At 30.9% G+C, this 19,118-nt stretch overlaps 1 protein-coding gene and 1 pseudogene across 2 annotated transcripts in view; one reads left to right on the top strand and one right to left on the bottom strand.

The window, feature by feature from the left end:
• Nucleotides 1-18,273, top strand: part of LOC145256923 (hypoxia-inducible factor 1-alpha-like) — a 162,101-nt gene extending 143,828 nt beyond the window's left edge. For both annotated transcript variants that reach the window (XM_080115617.1, XM_080115616.1), the window contains exons 8-11: nt 227-265; nt 6,854-6,960; nt 17,382-17,529; nt 18,046-18,273. In XM_080115617.1, coding sequence (XP_079971743.1) covers nt 227-265; nt 6,854-6,960; nt 17,382-17,529; nt 18,046-18,103 — 352 coding nt within the window. In that variant the 3' untranslated portion in view covers nt 18,104-18,273. The remainder of the gene's footprint in view (nt 1-226; nt 266-6,853; nt 6,961-17,381; nt 17,530-18,045) is intronic.
• Nucleotides 10,672-10,787, bottom strand: LOC145264257 (U2 spliceosomal RNA; annotated as a pseudogene).
• Nucleotides 18,274-19,118: the final 845 nt, after the last annotated feature.

Below are 19,118 nucleotides of genomic sequence, written 5' to 3'. Positions count from 1 at the left end.
CGAACTAACGTGTAACAGATGGATGACGGAGCCTCTTAAAGTTATGCTTGAACGAGTATAACAAATCTCCAAACTTGTTAATAATGACATGCAACCAAAAATGGAGGAACATATTGAACAATTTGAAATAAATAATAAAAAAAAAAAACAGTTTTAACAAAGTAAATGATCAAAAATACTTGTCTCATTCCAAAACTAAAATCTATTCACTTTTTTTTTTTTGCAGTTGTCCATGCAATGGAATATTACGTGGTTCTTGTGAATGGTAATTATTTTCAATAATGTTCAATTCTTTATCAATTTATTTGACATTAATTCAATTGTGCTCACATACACCTACCTAATTTCTCTACATTGAAAGAAGCTTGAGTGTTTCATAGTTTTTCATTAAATAGGTAAAAAGAATTCCTGTTTACATGCAAATGATCATATCATTTTTATTATCAGTATTTCCGCTTGAAAAGAATTATGTCAGCTGACTACAGAATCAGCCAATCACAGTTCAGAATTTACACTATTTGTATTCTCCTTTTTTAAATGAGGAACAGATACAGATATTTTTTAATTTTGAACAAAACCAAGTAGAACAGATAGTGCCAATCTATTCTTCATTTCTTGTCCCCCTCTTCTTTTTCACAATAGTATGACGGTAAGTGATGTTGATAAAGATCATAGTATGAAAGGAGTTATCAAAAGTAATTCTATAATCTTACATATTTTGATCCCGGACAACACGGAGTACAATCTATTGATCCCAATCAATTAGTAATTTTTTTATGCCACATTTCAAAATAATATGAAGATAAATTATGTTGATAAAGACAACAGTCCAAAGAGATTTAACATATCCACTTAAAAAAGTATTACTATAATCTTAACGGACAATGCTGCATAGAATAAATAGGTTCAATCAATTTCTAATTCTTTTCTTCCACTTCCTATTTCACAATAATTTGAAGAAAAGGATGAATGAAATAAAATGAAAGAAAATGAATGAGGAATTCATAAGCATGTATCCTATGTAGTTTCTGAGACTATCTTATGTAGCTTTTGACTTTTAGACAGAAACATATGCACACTGATTTACACTTACCAAATGTGATTCTGTAATATTACTATTATGACTCCCAGCAACACCGGGTAACTTTTCTTGGGAAAAATATAAAAAAGCACACCGATGTGGGTTTTCTCATATCTGCTTCATCCAATATATTAAGCACTTTGCAGTGACTATTCTATTTTATTTATCAGATATTATACTGTATAATTGCTATTATGACTCTCGGACATCATGTCCTTTGTCTAGTATATAGCATCATAGCATAAAGAATGGGAAGTTCTTTCTCCCAGGTAACACTGTGTTTAAGCTGTGTTACTCTAGCTAGAATATTGACCACTTTTAAGTTATTACCTGCTCTATCAAAGATATTGAGCATTTAAGATTATGTCACCTCAACAATCTCAACAAACTAAGAGGAAAGCTCTGTATCCAGAATGACACTGCATTTAAAAACATTTGTTTTAGGATCTAGGATATTGATCATTTTTAAAATTAGGGAGGCTCCAGAGATCTACTAAACCAAAGTTCCTGCCACCCTAGAAGAGAAATTTTTTTTTTTTTAAGTGAGGAGTGAGTGAAAAAAAAAAACTTAGACGGCCTTCAGAGCTGTACTGAAACACCCAAATAAAATTAAGGTCTCTAGAGCACTACTAAAATCAAGTTTCTCTCCCTTTTTCTTTGGAGAGAAATGATAGTGATAATGACAGTAGTTTAGAAATAAATTAAATTTGGAGTTAGCATCTACTAATTTTTAAATTTGAAAAAAAAAAAAAAAAAATGCTGAGTTTTCTAAAACACACTTGCTCTATCTACTAGTATATTGAACACTTTTCGGTTACTACCTACTCTGTCTAGAATATTGAAGACTTTAGATTATGGCTCCTTAATCAATACCAACAAAACGACAGAGAAATTCTGTATCTAGAATACTGAGTACTTGTAAAAGTAAGGAGGGATCCAAAGCACTACTAAAACCAAGTTTCCTCTCTCTGAGAAGTAAAATTTATTTGTTGTGGAATAGTCAAAAAAGATAAAACTCTGGAGGCTTCTTTATTCATCTTTTCAGTTTTTTACCCAATAAATAACTTTAGTATAAAATTTGGAATAAGCATGTACTGAAATTTATATTTAAAAAAATGCTGACTCATTTCCGGTTTTGAAAACAAGTCAGCAATTTCTTTCCAAATCATTAGATAATCAACATTAGAAAATGAATGAAAAACAATCCTCCCCTGTTAAATCTGTTACACTCAAAGAATAAATACATTTTCGAAATTTTACTATTAATATTTTTCTATTACTTGTATTTTATAATTTATCAAAAATAAAAGCATTAAGACTAAGTCTGATCAAGAAAATACCAACTTTATGGATGTTTGTTGTGGTGTTTTTGACTTTTAGCTGGACATACAAACATACACAGACAACTGCCAGTTATATGATAGATTTTTTAAAATCAAAGAATGCTTGTGCCTTCTTCTAGAAATTATTCAGGATGTTGTCTGTTCATATATTACTAATCTATTATAATAAAGTCATATTCCTATCTGTTCACAATTTAATTAATATATACAAAAGGTACACAGTTTCACAAACTTATTTTCATACTGAAAAATGTATATACACTTTTATTACAGCATGATTTCTATATATACTATTGATTCAAAAGAAATCTACATTCAATGAGTAACCTCATTTGCATATTACATTAAAGAAAATCTATTTTAATAATTAGCTCAATGTTATTGTTTGTTGTAATAGAATCATTTTGTTATATTTAGAAATATTATTTAAAGTTAATTTGTTAATTTTTATTTTAATTTATATCCAATTTAATATATTTTCAATTATTAATAGTTGACAATAGTTGAGTTTAAAACAAGAAGTTTATTTATTTAAGGAATGAGAGTTAGTTCCCCTTTAAGCTATGAGAATTACTTCAAATTTTATTTTCATAAACCAAGATGGATGTGATTTATGTTTCCCTAAATCTAACATGTGATCACTTTTTGTAACAAGTTAAGATATTTAGTGTATCATAAATCTAATCATAAATCTGACTAATCCCTCCGCTTGGCAATATATTTCAACTGGGCAACACCGGGTATATACAGCTAGTCCTAAATGTTGAGAATTCAATGGCATAAAATTTGGACTAGTAAAATATCTGACATTCGGATCTACTATGGCACAAAGTCATTCAGTATGTCAAAGAGGCCAAGCAAGGCGAGGGGATGAATCATATGACATATCCAACCAATCTAAACTCATTATGCTTTGCTTAATATCATATATTTTATATTCATCATTCTATGACTTTGTAAACTAGAATTATTCTTCGATCTGATACATATTTCAGAAAACTGTCAACCTATGCAGTTTCCAATTGAAACATATATTTACAAACTTATTAGAAATAGTGCTGTTTCTTCTTCCAGCCCAATCATAACTGTGAAATCACAAAATATAATTAAATTTATGAATTTGGTTTGGATTATGAGCACTATTACTAGTTGGACTCGACAAGCTATACTGAATTTTAATTCTTAGTTATTTGATGAAATGGGTTTTTAAAAAAGGTGTATCTTGTTGAAAATTCAGTCCATGTTCAACTAGAAGGTTTACAAGTTCAAGAAAATGCACTGAAACATTGTGAATATAACCCAGAGGAGAGTAGTTCAAATAATACAAATAATCATTCCCCATCTCAAAATTCGAAAACATAATTATGAGTTTGTATTTAAATGAAATAGAAATGTATTATTTCAATGATGACCTAATAAAAGTTGTTGAAATTTAGAATAGGAAAGGAAATTAGAATTGCATGTTTTTAAAATATAATGTAAAACATATTTTATTTCTCAGTTCTAATATCACAACGAATAAAATATGCAGGGTTTGAAACAAATTTGACATTTTTGTAAGGAAAAGAAAATTCAAGTGTATCGCTTGGAGAATATGCTTTTATTGAAAAAGCCACTCTAAGCCTCCATTACTTGGTCTTTGCAGGGTTTTGGAGAAATGCCTGAATATTAGTTTGATCCTGGTAATCAGCTTGTCCTTGGTGTCTATTTCAACAGGGCCCCACATACGATAGTCCATGTGGTTGCAATTAGACGAGTTGGGGTGGGGAGAGAGTTTTGGGACTAGAAACTCATAGAAGTTCTTGGTCACTTCTGAGTTTTCCCTGTGAAATTGAACTCTGTGAGAAATATGTGTCATCAGATGACATACAGACTTCTCACTGACATTTTCTCTGCCCAGCACTTGGCAACAATAGAAATCAACTAAATATAGCTGAATTGGATCAGTTGAACTCAGAAAGTTTTGTATCAAACTTGAGAATTTGTACAGAATTTCAAATTGAACTCAACCATTACAGTCTTAATTTGAAGTTCTAATTGATTTTTAATTAAATGTACAAAGTTCCATACAGAATCTCAACAAGATGCACTTAAAGTCAGAGGTTAGATTTGCTTAAATGTTATGAAAATAATATCCGAGATGAGAACAGTAATCTGAATAATCCAAATTATCAATCATCATAACACAAAAAAACCCCAAACATATCTATATAAACAATTGTCAATCTCAAATCAGAACTGTTATAATAGACCATTCATGTGGATATCACAAATCGTGTTCGTGTCATCACCATGTAGGAACAGTTTTGTTGGTGGTGCTACAGTATTGTTTGCCGACACAAAATTTGTGATCATATTTCTCATCTTTCCCAATCCAAAGATAAAACTTGACAAACTTCTTTTGAATTCAAAAGTTCTTAGTCACAAGGTAGAGAGTGAAGGAGGGACAAAATGGCATATGATAATTCTCATCCTAACGGTTAATGAAATTATGTTTTGCAATTTCTTGCAATTGTCACCCTGCCAACATTTGATAGCTAGAGATTGTTTATCAAAATAAATGTCAATCCACAGTAGTTTCTCAATTCATAACACATGCCATTTATATTTCTAAGTAGTGATTATTCTTATTCACACTCCATCCAACTTATCATACAACTATTAGAAAATGTTTTTTAAAAAGTACAAAATGTAAATAGAAGTGTTTGTGTTTTTACCCATGTAAACGAAATTCTCATCTTTTTATTTCCTTGTCTCCGGCAGTTCGGCTTGATCGAATATGGTTTAATTTCCAGGATGCTTCAGCTCAAAAGGACCTTCACTCTGAAGAAACGCTTTTGTAATGAGTGGAGTTTGCAACAAAATGGATGGAACTTTTAAAGTTTTCTTATTTAAAACATACACCCATTTTATTGATTGAATCAGAAAAAAAAAATGGAAGAATGTTTTTGTGCACATTTTGCAGCCTCAAAATCTGTTATTTTCAAATTTCGAAATTGTTAGGTATCTGACCTTGTTGGGTATTATATGATTGTTACTTTTATAAATAGGTCTGATAAAAGTTTTAGCTTCAGAAACCCGAAAATTATTTTATATTATGACAACATCAGTTCATTATTATGAGAATGTATTCTGCACTAATAGAAAATATGGTTTGTATGGATACTTTTAAAATTAAAATTTATATTAAAAAATGATGAAGATTATAAAATTTTTTATATTAGCAATTTTGTATGCAACTTCCCAAGCGATAAAAATACTTTCATATAATCAGTCATTGATGGATAGAAATCTGGTGCTTGTAGTATCAACATTGTCATGTATTCTGGGCTCAACCCTCTTCCTGATCTCTATTAATGATTTCTCAAGCCACATTTTAAAATCATTCATTAGCATCTATGTAGATAACATAACCATGGCAACACTTCAATTAAGATCTTTTTGATTCCGTCTCTTTCAACCTGGAGCACATCATGCAATGGGACGACAAGTGGTTGGTTACTTTTAATATGTTTCAAACTAATCTTCTCTCTTTTCACCATTAGCACTCTGATCCTCACTCTGCACCAACTGAAATGAATGGCTTACTCCTTGAAGAAAAGCCATGTTTTAATAAGTTTCTAGGACTGACCTACATTCCAGACCTGAGAATACTTAAATCAAGTCCATTGCCAAGGTCGCTGGAAAGATGGTTGGATCATTCTACCACTCCAGAAAGTATCTCACTCCTCTACCTATATAAGAGTCAAATACATTCTAAGATGGAGTACTGTTGCCAAATCTTCAGAGATGTCACTCAAAGTATCCATACCTTGACAAAGTACAAAACCGAGTTTAAAATCTAGTGGGTAATGTTTTCTCCCTACAACATTTTTCTAAAAGAACTGTTGCTAGTCTTTCTCTGCTCTATTTTCGTGTTAGGTACTCAACTGAATTTCAACAAAAGTTGTCTCGCTACAACCACTGTCAATATTTTATTTTCTCTCTTTGTATCTTGAACTAAGCAGGACTTCCATGAGCAAAGTTTCATTCTAAGATCTACCCATCTGTGAAACACAGTACCATGAGACTGCTTTCTGGTTGACTATAACATTGTAGTTTTTAATTCCAGTGCTTGTTGAGCCGTCCTCTTAAATAATATCTGGTTAGTTACAAGCATCGTTTACAAATCCCGTCAATGACTCATCGTCTACCTGTCAACCTCAATAACCCTTATCTCCTAGTGATCCTTGGGCAGAAATTCATTTTGTAAGAAAAAAAAGAAAGAAAGAAAAGAAAAGAAAAAGGTGCATAAATTTCATAGTAAAAAAAAAAGAAAGAAAGAAAGAAAAGAAAAAGGTGCATAAATTTCATAGTAAAAAAAAGAAAGAAAGAAAAGAAAAAGGTGCATAAATTTCATAAATGTTTTATGTATTTGTTATTTTTACAGGTTTTCACAATTAACAGGTTTCCAAGTTGAAGAAATTGTTGGTAAATCCGCATATATTTATGTGCATGAAAATGATATGGATATTGTTGCACGCGTTCATAAAAATAGTAAGTTATCATTTTAGATAAATTCTTTATGAATTTGAAAATTCTTTTGTTATTTTTAAAACAGAAAAAATCAAATGTTTTTGTAGCATTAAAATGATGGACTATTCACACTCCATCGACTGTACTGTCTAAGCATAATAATAATAACTAGCGGGACCTGTGAAAATTCCACAGCAGCATTTTTCATATGTGATATATTGTTGCTGGGCATGCTGTGAGCGTTCTGTTCAGCATGAATGAAAGCACAATCATATTATTCTAGTTTTTTATTAAAACTGTACTGCCCTCTTACTAAAATAATAACTTTGATATATTTCCTGGGCTGATTATTTCATTACAAACACACCGGCCAATTAACTCACATTTTATCATTTTTCATAATTATTGAATACGTTACTATGTTCGACAATAATTGTTCATAATTTCAACCCACATTATCGCCCCTCCCTTTACTAAAATATTAAATTTGATATATTGTATCGGCTGATTATTTTATAAAAAAAACACAATTATCAATTAACTCACATTTCATCATTTTTAATAATTCTTGGATATGGTACTAATTTTGACAATAATTTTTAATCATTTAAACTCACCATATAACATACTTTACTAAAATAATAACTGATATATTGTCTAGGCTGATTATTTTATTACACACACACATCAACTAACATTTCATCATTTTTCGTAATTCTTGAATATCTTACTAATTTCGACAATATTTTTTTATAATTTAAACCAACGTTGTCACCCAACCTTACTAAAATAATAACTTTGATACATTTGCTAGACTGATTATTTCATTACAAGCACACTAATCAATTACCCTCCATTTCATCATTTTTCATAATTCTTGGGTATGTTACTAATTTCGATAATAAATTTTCATAATTTATACCCACATTACCGCCCCCTCCTTAATAAACTAATAACTTTGAAATATTGTGTAGGCTTATTATTTTATTTACAAACACACTAATGCATGAAATCACATTTAATCATTTTTCATAATTCTTGGATATGTTACTTATTTCGACAATCATTTTTTATAATTTTAACCATCATTTTCGCCCTTCCATCTTTACTAAATAATAACTTTGATATATTGTCTAGGCTGATTATTTCCTTACAAACACACCAATCAATTAACTAATATTTCATCATTTTTTCATAATTCTTGGATATGTTACTAATTTCGACAATCATTTTTCATAATTTATGCCCTCCTTATCTCCTTCCCCTTTACTTATATAATAACTTTGATATATTGTCTTGTTATTTTATTATAAACACACCAATCAATTAAATCACATTTCGTAATTTTTCGTAATTCTTGGATATGTTACTAATTTCGACAATAAGTTTTTTTATAATTTAAACCATCCTCATCGCCATCTCTTACTAAAAAATTACTTTGATATATTGTCTGGGCTGATTATTTAATAAAAAACAACTATTAATTACATCACTCTTCATCAATTTTCTTAATTCTTGGATATGTTATTCATTTCGACAATTATTTTCAATATTTTTAACCCACATTATCAACCCCCACTACTAAAATAATAACTTTGATATATTACCTGGGATGATTATTTCATTTCAAACACACCAATCAACTGTTATTTCGTCATTTTTCATAATTCTTGGATATGTTACTAATTTCAACAATCATTTTTCATCATTTTAACCCAAATAATCGCCCCACTTACTAAAATAATAACTTTGATATATTGGCTGGTCTTATTTCATTGCAAACACACTAATGCATTAACATTATCATTTTTCATGATTCTTGGATATGTTACTAATTTCGACAATTATTTTTCATAATTTAAACCATCCTTATCGCCCTCTCTTACTAACATAATTACTTTGATATATTTCCTGGGCTGATTATTTTAATATAAACACACAATCGATTAACTCACATTTAATCTTTGTTCATAATCCTGGATATGTTACTAATTTTGACAAAAAAAATGTTATAATTAAAACCCCACATTATGCCTCTCCCTCCTACTTATATTATATATTTGATATATTGTCTGGGCTTATTATATCATTACAAACACACCAATCAAGTAACTCACATTTCATCATTTTTCATAATTCTTGGATATGTTACTAATTTCGACAATAATTTTCATAACTTTAATCTACTATGTCGCTCCCCCTTACTTAAATAATATGTTTGATATATTGCCTGGGCTGATTATTTCATTACAAACAAATCAATCAATTCTGGGTATTCTCATAGTATACATGTTTCACCTATCTTATCCAATCCCAGGTGACGCCGCATATTCTGCTAATATATATCGTTCACCTATCTCATTCGATCCGGGCGACGCTGGATATTTTGCTACACTATGTTTCCACCTATCTCATTCAATATTCGGCGACGCTTTCTGATAGTATATATTTGCACATCTCATTCAATTCCGGGACTGACTTCATGTCTGCCACGTGGGGTTGAAAATATACATTAAATAAAGTAATGTTTTAATCGTAACCTGTTTCAGCCATTTCCAAGACTGACTTTATATCCCCAACCCACTGCTAAAAAGATATATGAAAGAATGTAATGTCTAAATAGTAAACTGTTTCAGCCATTTACGGACCGACTTTATATCCCAAACCCACTGCTAAAAATATACATGAAATAATGTAATGTCTAAATAGTAAACTGTTTCAGCCATTTCTGGAACTGACTTATAATCCCCACCCCACTGTTGAAAATATACATGAAATAAAGTAATGTATAAATTGTAAACTTTTTCAGCCATTTTCGAGATTGACTTCTTATCTCCCATCCTACTGTTAAAAATATACATTAAATAGAGTAATGCCCAAAACGTAAATGGTTGCAGCCATTTCCGGAACCGACTTCATATTTCCCACCCCAATGTCAAAAATATACATTAAATAAAGTAATGTGTAATGCATAAATGGTTTCACCCATTTTCGGGACTGATTTAATATCCCCAACCCTACTCCGCCCCCTTAAGTAGACACTTTATTAAATCTCCACACTAACATACTGTACTTACAATAACCCTTATCCCTGAGTGGCTTCCGGGCCTTGATAAGTGGTGACCACCTTGTAAAATATAAAGTAATGTTTAAATCGTTAACGGTTTGAGTAATTTCCGAGAATGACTTCATATCCCGTAATCCACTGCTTAAAATATACTTGAAATAAAGTAATGTTTAAATCATAAACTGTTTCAGCAACTTTTCGAAAGTAATACATAAAAACATTAACATGGTTAGAGATTAGGCAACCATTGCTTCAACATGAATTTCTGAGTGTAGTATCAGTTACAGAATTCCAGTGACTTAAATCCCCCCCTCCCACCTTTTTGGTTTTGGTTAATGGAGAAGAACTCCTTCATTACTGATACAATTTTTATTTTTGTTATTGACCAGAGTGCCTCTTTTGGGGTAAATTTTTAACCGACATCATGTCCAATTCCTCCCTTGTGAGGAAGCAAGTAAACAAAAAAAAAATATTCAGAACGGACATTTTCCAGGGCATTTTATATAATTAATCACAAGTGCCATTTCCAGGGCATTTTGTAATTAAATCAGAAATAACTTTTTCCAGTTACTTTTTTAATATTAAAACTTTGTTACATCGTACCTATTCACAATGCCTCCCCACGGGACAGATTTAGACACCAGGGTCGTTTTTTAACGTGGAGAAAAAATTGTCTTAGTCGTAAAGGATTTCTCTTCCACTGAGAGAGAAGAAATTGAAATATAGCACCTGAAGAACAGATACTACACTTTGATCTTAGCCAAAAGGCCAAGAAAGACAAATCATTTTTATTAGCTTTGCCTGAACAGCGACACCAATTTTTTTTTTTTTATATTTCAAGAGTTTCAAGGTTTATTTGGAATATTCCACTTTCCTTTTTTAGGGATGCACAGCATGATAACGGACGGAGCGATAAGCGTAATAATAATAATAATAATAATAATAATAATAATAAATGATAGTAGTATTAGTAGTACTATTTTTACAAGCCACTTCTCATCCCCTTTGTTTGGTATCAAAATGAAAAATGAGGAGAAGATTAAATATAGTTTAAAAAAAGCTACAACACTAACGTTATTTCTATTATGAAAAATACAGAAAGAAAACAATTAAGTAAACAAACTTAATTTTATTGTAGAAAGTGAAAGAACTGAGAAAATGAAAAAGTTTTTTTTTTTTTACTTGTATTTTATAATTTATCAAAAATAAAAGCAAATGTTTCATTTTTCTTAGTTCCTAAATATTGTGTATTATTTTTGTAGTAAATTTTTACCAGTTTTAACATTGATTTACAACATAAGAACAAAAGCAAAGGAAAAAAAAAGGTTGAAAACCGCATTGGCACATTTCACCTCAGACTATCGTATTGTGATTCAGTTAAATTGTAACAAGTATGTGTATTGTTGTACAAGTCGAAAGTTATGTATTTTTTTTACTAGAAAAATGCAAAGTATTATTTTTTTCATCAAATAAATTGTGTTGGAAATGAAATCATTTAGAAATTTTTAAGTGAATCATATATATGAAACTCCGAAGAGGCAACATAAGACGCTTTTTTGAATATAAATGTCATCAAGCATTCTGAAAAACGGTTTTAAATATTATTAATAGTCATGGTTCATTCTTGAAAATTAAACATTCTGATCTTTACTTATTCATGAAATGCATTCAGAATGCCATTTCAAATGTAAGTAAAAATTGGGGAGAAATTATTATTTGAAGAAGTGTATTGTTGTATAATGGAATTCATATGAGTGAAAAAAAAAATAATTAGAGTTGGCTTAAAAATAGCGGTAATGTGAAGGGACTGAGAGACATTTTGAGACTGCGGATTTTAGAGAAGCAGGTTTTTCAGAATAAATGTGATAATTTATACACAGATGAAATGTACACATAATTTATTGAAACATGTGTTAGGAAGTGCTTTAGTGAGTGTCAGAGATTTGTTTAGGAAGTGTTCAGTTATTTTCCTATTGAAACTGTAGAAGCAAGGAAAAATCGAGATTAATTTATTATATACATACAAGAAGAATCAATATATACTATTAGTATTTAGTGACAAATGTCTGAGTGTCAAATATTTTAAACATAAATTATGCCACTATTGCTTTAGGATTTACATTGCAAACATTCTCAGTAATGGATGATTCATAACTTAAATAAAATCAATTTCAACAACACTTTTATGTTCATATTTCAGTTATTTAGTTGATCTAGTCATCTCAAATGAAGTCAAATGAAAAATTCAGTGATGTCTTAAGATTCTTTCAAAAATGTAACATTTCTTGAAACTTATTTGAATGTTTTGTTAACATATGGATTTCAATAACAAACATTAACTGTTCTGAATTCCTGATTTCAATTCTAATAATGAAACCACATCAAACTCAACCACAACAACTTAAAAATCTAATCACCTTTGACACTGCACACCCACATACAATGGTGTCGATTTCAGGTCGTTTATTTATATAAAATTTTCCAATATTTTGAGTTTTTATTATTGCTAAATTTTTCAACAAAATGAACATTTGCTCAAACCGATAAGGTATTATAAGAAGGCTGACTAGGAAGCCATCAGAAATGCCCCATGGGGACATATTTTTCTCTTTCCACTGAACAGTGCATAAATGAGACCACTGAATGGTTCAAAACAGCAATTTAAGCACATGTTTCCGCGCGGAAATTCTATAGAAAATCCATTCTCTCCAATGGTTTACTTCTACTCATGCAGCTGCTATTGCTCAAAGGCAGCATGCATACCGCAGATTTAACCGACATAAGTCCAGTACAAGCAGACAAAAGTCTATGGAAGCTAGAAGTAATTGTAAGAAAGAAATAGTGACAACTAAGAGAGAATACAGCTAAACCACAAGAAAACACATGGAACCACAGAAATTAGGAACACATGATTTCTGAAAAATGTAAACAGTGTAGTAAATAATGGACAACAATGCAGTAAATAATGGACAACAGTGCAGTAAATAATGGACAACAGTGCAGTAAATAATGGACAACAATGTAGTAAATAATGGACAACAGTGCAGTAAATAATGGACAACAGTGCAGTAAATAATGGACAACAGTGCAGTAAATAATGGACAACAGTGCAGTAAATAATGGACAACAGTGCAGTAAATAATGGACAACAGTGCAGTAAATAATGGACAACAGTGCAGTAAATAATGGACAACAATGTAGTAAATAATGGACAACAGTGTAGTAAATAATGGACAACAGTGTAGTAAATAATGGACAACAGTGCAGTAAATAATGGACAACAGTGCAGTAAATAATGGACAACAGTGCAGTAAATAATGGACAACAATGTAGTAAATAATGGACAACAATGCAGTAAATAATGGACAACAGTTAAGTAAATAATGGACAACAATGCAGTAAATAATGGACAACAGTTAAGTAAATAATGGACAACAATGTAGTAAATAATGGACAACAATGCAGTAAATAATGGACAACAATGTAGTAAATAATGGACAACAATGTAGTAAATAATGGACAACAATGTAGTAAATAATGGACAACAATGTAGTAAATAATGGACAACAATGCAGTAAATAATGGACAACAATGCAGTAAATAATGGACAACAGTGCAGTAAATAATGGACAACAGTGTAGTAAATAATGGACAACACTGTAGTAAATGATGGACAACAATGTAGTAAATAATGGCAATTAACAATTCCTCCACTATCCAATAATCATGAGATTCTTTTCTTGGTTGCTGTGCAAACAAACTTGCTTACCAGTCGGTTTGCCTCAAACTCCACATTGAACCCAGCAAACCACTTCTTTCCCGACTTTCCTTTGTAGACAGATGCCACACTAGATGATTTCTCTGTTTCTTACAAAAACCTAAAAACATCAAAAGCATGTGGACCTGATCTCATCTCAGCTGTGTTATTAAAAAATGCTCTGCTGAGATTACTCCAGTACTCCCCAAACTTTACAATAAATGCCTTAACGTATCTTGCTTTCCTGACTATTGGAAAACTGCTTCTGTGGTACCAGTTTACAAGAATTCTGGCGAAAGAACTGACCCATTAAATTATCGCTTCATTAGCCTCCTCCCACTTTTTGCCAAAATATTTGAGTCCATAATTAACCAAGCTCTAATCCATCACTTTAAAGCTCCTAAATCTCTGACATACCAACAATATGGATTTAGGCAAGCCTTTCTACAGCAGCTATCCTAACTAATCTCTGAACGTATATACCATACACTGGGAAAAGCAAGGGAGGGTAGAGTGGTAGCCCTAGATATATCTAAGGCTTTTAACAAGGTATGGCACGATGGTTTTCTCAGGAAAATCAGGTCATACGGTATAACTGGACAAATACGTAACATAATTAAATCCTTCTTAAATAAGAGAAGAATCCAGGTTGTCCTCGATGGTCATACATCTAATCAATATGATATAAATGCGGATGGACTTAGGTCTATCCATGAACCATTAGAATTCCTAGTATTTATGACCTCCCCGATAAAATTGTCTCTGAGATAGGTATATTTGCTGATGACAGCACACTCTATAACAGGCACAAGGGGAAAACAAATGAACACTAAAGAAATGGCAGAAACACTAGAGGAAGACCTCCAACCTGTAGTTAAATGCAGACAAAATGAATGGTCACATTCAATGCAACCATGATTAAGCTTGTTTCCTTCAATAATTACAAGAAACCTTCTCACCCACCACTAGCTATGGCTAAAGATATATTACCTGAAAGTACTTTGTTCAAAATCCTCAGCTTAATGTTCACAGGGAACATGAATTGGAACAGATATGTTAAGAGCATTGCCAGGGCCACTGTTAAGAAGGTGGGCTCTCTCTACCATGCTAGAAAGTTACTTACATCTAAAAGTATCCTGTTCCTTTACAACGCCACTGTTCACCCATGTATGGAGTAATGTTGTCACATTTGGGCTGGTGCATCTGCTACTAGTCTCACTCCTGGACAGGGTTCAAAAGAGAGTTGTCAACCTGATGAATCCTGAACTCTTATTTAAACTTCAGCTTATGTCCCATCGACAGAATGTTGCATCCCTCTGCCTGTTCTACAAGTATTTTAATGGTGAATGCTGATGAACTACAAGCTCTTGTACCCTATTGACGTAAATACCCCCGACAAACCCAAGCAGCAAAATCCCACCTCTACATAGTAGAGGTCCCTAGATGTATAGTTTCTTCCCCAGAACAGCTAGACTTTGGAACACCCTTCCGGATTCCTGCTTCCCCAACTGCATCTGCTGTCAGAGAATAATTCTACTACAAAAAACCCTAACCCACTCAATTTTTTTTCTTAATCATGAAGAGGTTTTAACTTTGCACTGAGGATTGAACCTTTAACCGCCAGAAGAGTGTCACTTAGAACTGAATTTGAATTAGTACTTTATCTGATACACCATAAATGTACAGATTCCACAGTCTGACAGAAGGATTCCTGAGTTTGACAAGATACAGTTGAAGAAGGTCAAAGGTTATATCAATCGAAATGTTGTAAAAATAACACTCAACATGAGAACAGTAGTCTGAATAATCCAAATTATCAATTCTAATCTCAAAAATTCAGAATCATAAAAAACATGTTAGTAATTAATTTTGAATTCCTAAAATAGTTTTAAAAATATATACTTACATTTTTATGTTGGAAAATTTTCACTGTTCTTCTGTGAATAAAGGAATAACATTGAGAAAAGGTTCTGACCTAATACACATGGTGCAAATATGATGGTTATGTTTAATACATCTAAAATAAAGCTTCTTTCTGGTGGTCACTTTGTCTCAATTGAAATGGCTCTTCTCTTGAGGAACTCCTGCTTTGATAAATTTCTGGAACTGACCTTCATCCCACACTTGAAATGGAAGATTCACATTAAATCCATCGCTAAGGTTGCCACATCTGGAAGGATACCACTCAGAGTACCTCCTGTGAGAAAGAGGCTGAAGAGGAAGAAAAGAGGATCCCCCACCCCCGCTAGATTCTGACAATCAATTATTTTTCCTTTCTCCCTCTGTGTATCTAAACAAAACTTCTCTGGGCAATGTTTCTTCTCTAGAACTCCCCTGTTTGTGCAACACAATTCCATAACCAGAATAATAGTCTTTCCTCCTCCTCCCCAAATGCTCATTTCTCACTATTATTTTCACATTAGCTTCCAAATTTTATCTTCGAAGGACACCATTGGTTTCAAACTCCCACATAAAAAGAAAAACAGTGGGTGGTCTAATTCTTTAGAAAAAGTTGGAGGACTCATTAACCAAGTTTTGCTTTGCCTTACTTCCTATTTTATTTGAATGAATTTGTATTTATTTATAAATAAAATTACGTTTTCAACAAGTGGAGACATTTTAAGTGGAATGACCCCTAGATTCAATGATTCGTAGCTAAAAGTAAGGCAGAAGATGACCACCGACCAATCCTACATTTTCAATGGATTTGTTAAAATGTATTATTTTTATGCAAATAATTCAACCTATAGTACATATTGTATCCTTCGTCAGTGAGGCAAAGAGCCTTTGAAAGTGAGGCACTCTAAATTCTAGTTCAAATCAAGAGTATCATTTTGTGGAAGCTGAATTTTAAAAGCTAACCTTTTGTCTAATTTTGCCCTCATGAGAAGACAAGTAAATATTGTTAATACTTCCAATACTGCAAATAAAAGCAGTAAAAGTCATGTAAGAAAATTTTAGATTAGTTGTATAACAATTTACACTTTACAACAAATGATATTGTCAATAAGATCTTTACTAGCAACGAAAGAGAAACATTGGGTGGCAATACTTTTCAGCTAAGTCAATATTGAAACAAATAAACATAAAAACAACACAAGAGGGGATAATGAAATTAAATCTTGAAATATTTAATAAAATGGTGAAAGCAAAAATCAAAGTTCAATCATGCCTGAATTAGAATATTTGTTTTTATAGTTGTTGTATGCAAAGAATTCATGTTTATTTGGTTAATATAAAATTATCTTGATAGAATTTTCAAAGTAACACCCAAATAGCATTTCAGCTGACAAATCAAACTGTATTTCTGATTAGCCAGGTTTTATTTATTATTATTGTTCCATGTTGTTGGCAATAGTTACAATTTATTTTTAAAATTACGGTCTGCTCCAGACAACTGCTAATATAAAACACTTCTAAATAATTACCCAAAAATAAATATTAGTATAAAAAGCTAATAATTTGCAAACATTTGGAACAAAATATATATTGTTGAGAGATATCAAAAGGGAAAATATTTCAAAATTTATGATTCCAAAGTCTTATTAATGTTGTAAAATTTTCAATTTTTAGTAAAGTTTCATTTATCACCGATTTTATTGTTTTATCTGTTTTTAGTGACTGAAAATAATGAAATTTCAGAAACAGTGTTTCGCAGTTTGACAAAAAATAAAGGAATCTATTTCACTCAAAGCCGAACCTTTTTTATGCATGATCGTTGGACAGGAAAGCCAAAGATGATTGTGGCCATCAATGACATCATAAGGTAAGACACTTTACCCAGTAATTGTATTTGATATTTTTGTGAAATTATTCACGACTAAAAAAAAAGGAAATCTTGTTCAGGATTAAATATAAAACTCAATGAAATTGATTGAATTTTTTTAACAACATTTTTACCAATATTTGCTAAACGAGTATGGACGTAGATTATTTTTTTTATTTTTTGTTAAGAAACATTAATGTCAACAAAATAGGCAAAAATCGTCTTTGTTTCATCTGAAGGATAAAAAAAGTATACAAATTGTTTTACTGTTTTTATACATAATATTGATTTGTATTTGATTTTATTCTTAAAAAATCTTTGATTATGCTAAATTATTTTAGAGAACAGTGGCAAATTAAAAATATTTTTTCAACATTATCGTTTTTTGTCCCAATCTAAAAAAGTGTTCAAAACTAATAATGATTATATATTTGCAAAAATAAAAGATTAAAAAATTGTAGATTGGATTCATCACTTATTTGGCATTTTTAATTGTGATATTTTATTTGTTTTCAGCAATTGCAAGGGAATGTCAATGCTTTGTAAACAATTGCCTGGTTTAATCAAAATATAAGAAAAAGACATTGGATGAACATTAGAGACTAAGAGAATGCTGATGTCTCAAATAATTCACACTTTTTGAAAAGTGATAGACGGCTAAATTCTTTATTCTTATATTGACATTTGTGAACACACAAAACTTTGATAAAATAAACATATAGCAGTTATTATTATTATACTAAATGTGACTTAATGCTTGTTTCAGTTTTTTCTAATATACTTTAATAACACAAAATGCATAAAATATACATTTGTTCTAGATTGAATTATATTTGAAAAATATGTTTTGTTATAATTAGCTATAATTCATAATTACCTGAACAACCCTAACTCAGTTCTTTCTTGGATATCTTTGTATTTCTCATGCTCACTTATGTTGATTCAACCACTTTCTAATATTTGTCTTTGAGTATTTAGAGAAAGAGTGACACTAGCTGATTTCAACACTGTGTTCGTACACACCATAAACACATGTAAATTAGATAGCAAAATAATAGGTTGCTTCTTCCATAAATCTGTAGAAGTAGACTTATGAACTTCTTAACTGATATATCACAGTTCTGAATAGCATTAAAGTAGAACAAATAGTCATAGTGATTGTCATCCAACAAGTCATAGATATGTTTACTACTACTACCAATAATAAAATAGAAAAAATAAAATAATTAATAAATATTATTATTCTAACCAACAATGTAATTATACATTGTTCTTTTGTTGTTGTTGATTTATTTTCATGATAATTGACATCCATATTTGGAAGATCTAAAAAATAATTTAAACCTTCTGATCAAACATGTCTCTCTACCCTGATAATAATTTATGTCTGCCAAAGTCTTGCACATAAAGTCACATATAATTTGCAAAAGTTGATAAAAATGTACATCAGTTGTCATTTTTTTTCAACAGCATATTGAAAAAAAAAAAACTCGTACTTTGATTTTTTTTTTTAACGTGGAGGTCACCGCTTATCAAGGCCCAAAGACTGCTCGAGGATAAGAATTAATGAATGTAAGATGGTAGTGAAG

The sequence above is a fragment of the Euprymna scolopes genome, chromosome 3 (assembly GCF_053919585.1).
Source record: "Euprymna scolopes isolate OS-2025 chromosome 3, ASM5391958v1, whole genome shotgun sequence".
In the NCBI taxonomy this organism is placed as follows: domain Eukaryota; kingdom Metazoa; phylum Mollusca; class Cephalopoda; order Sepiida; family Sepiolidae; genus Euprymna; species Euprymna scolopes.
This window is presented reverse-complemented; position numbering and strand designations above follow the sequence as displayed.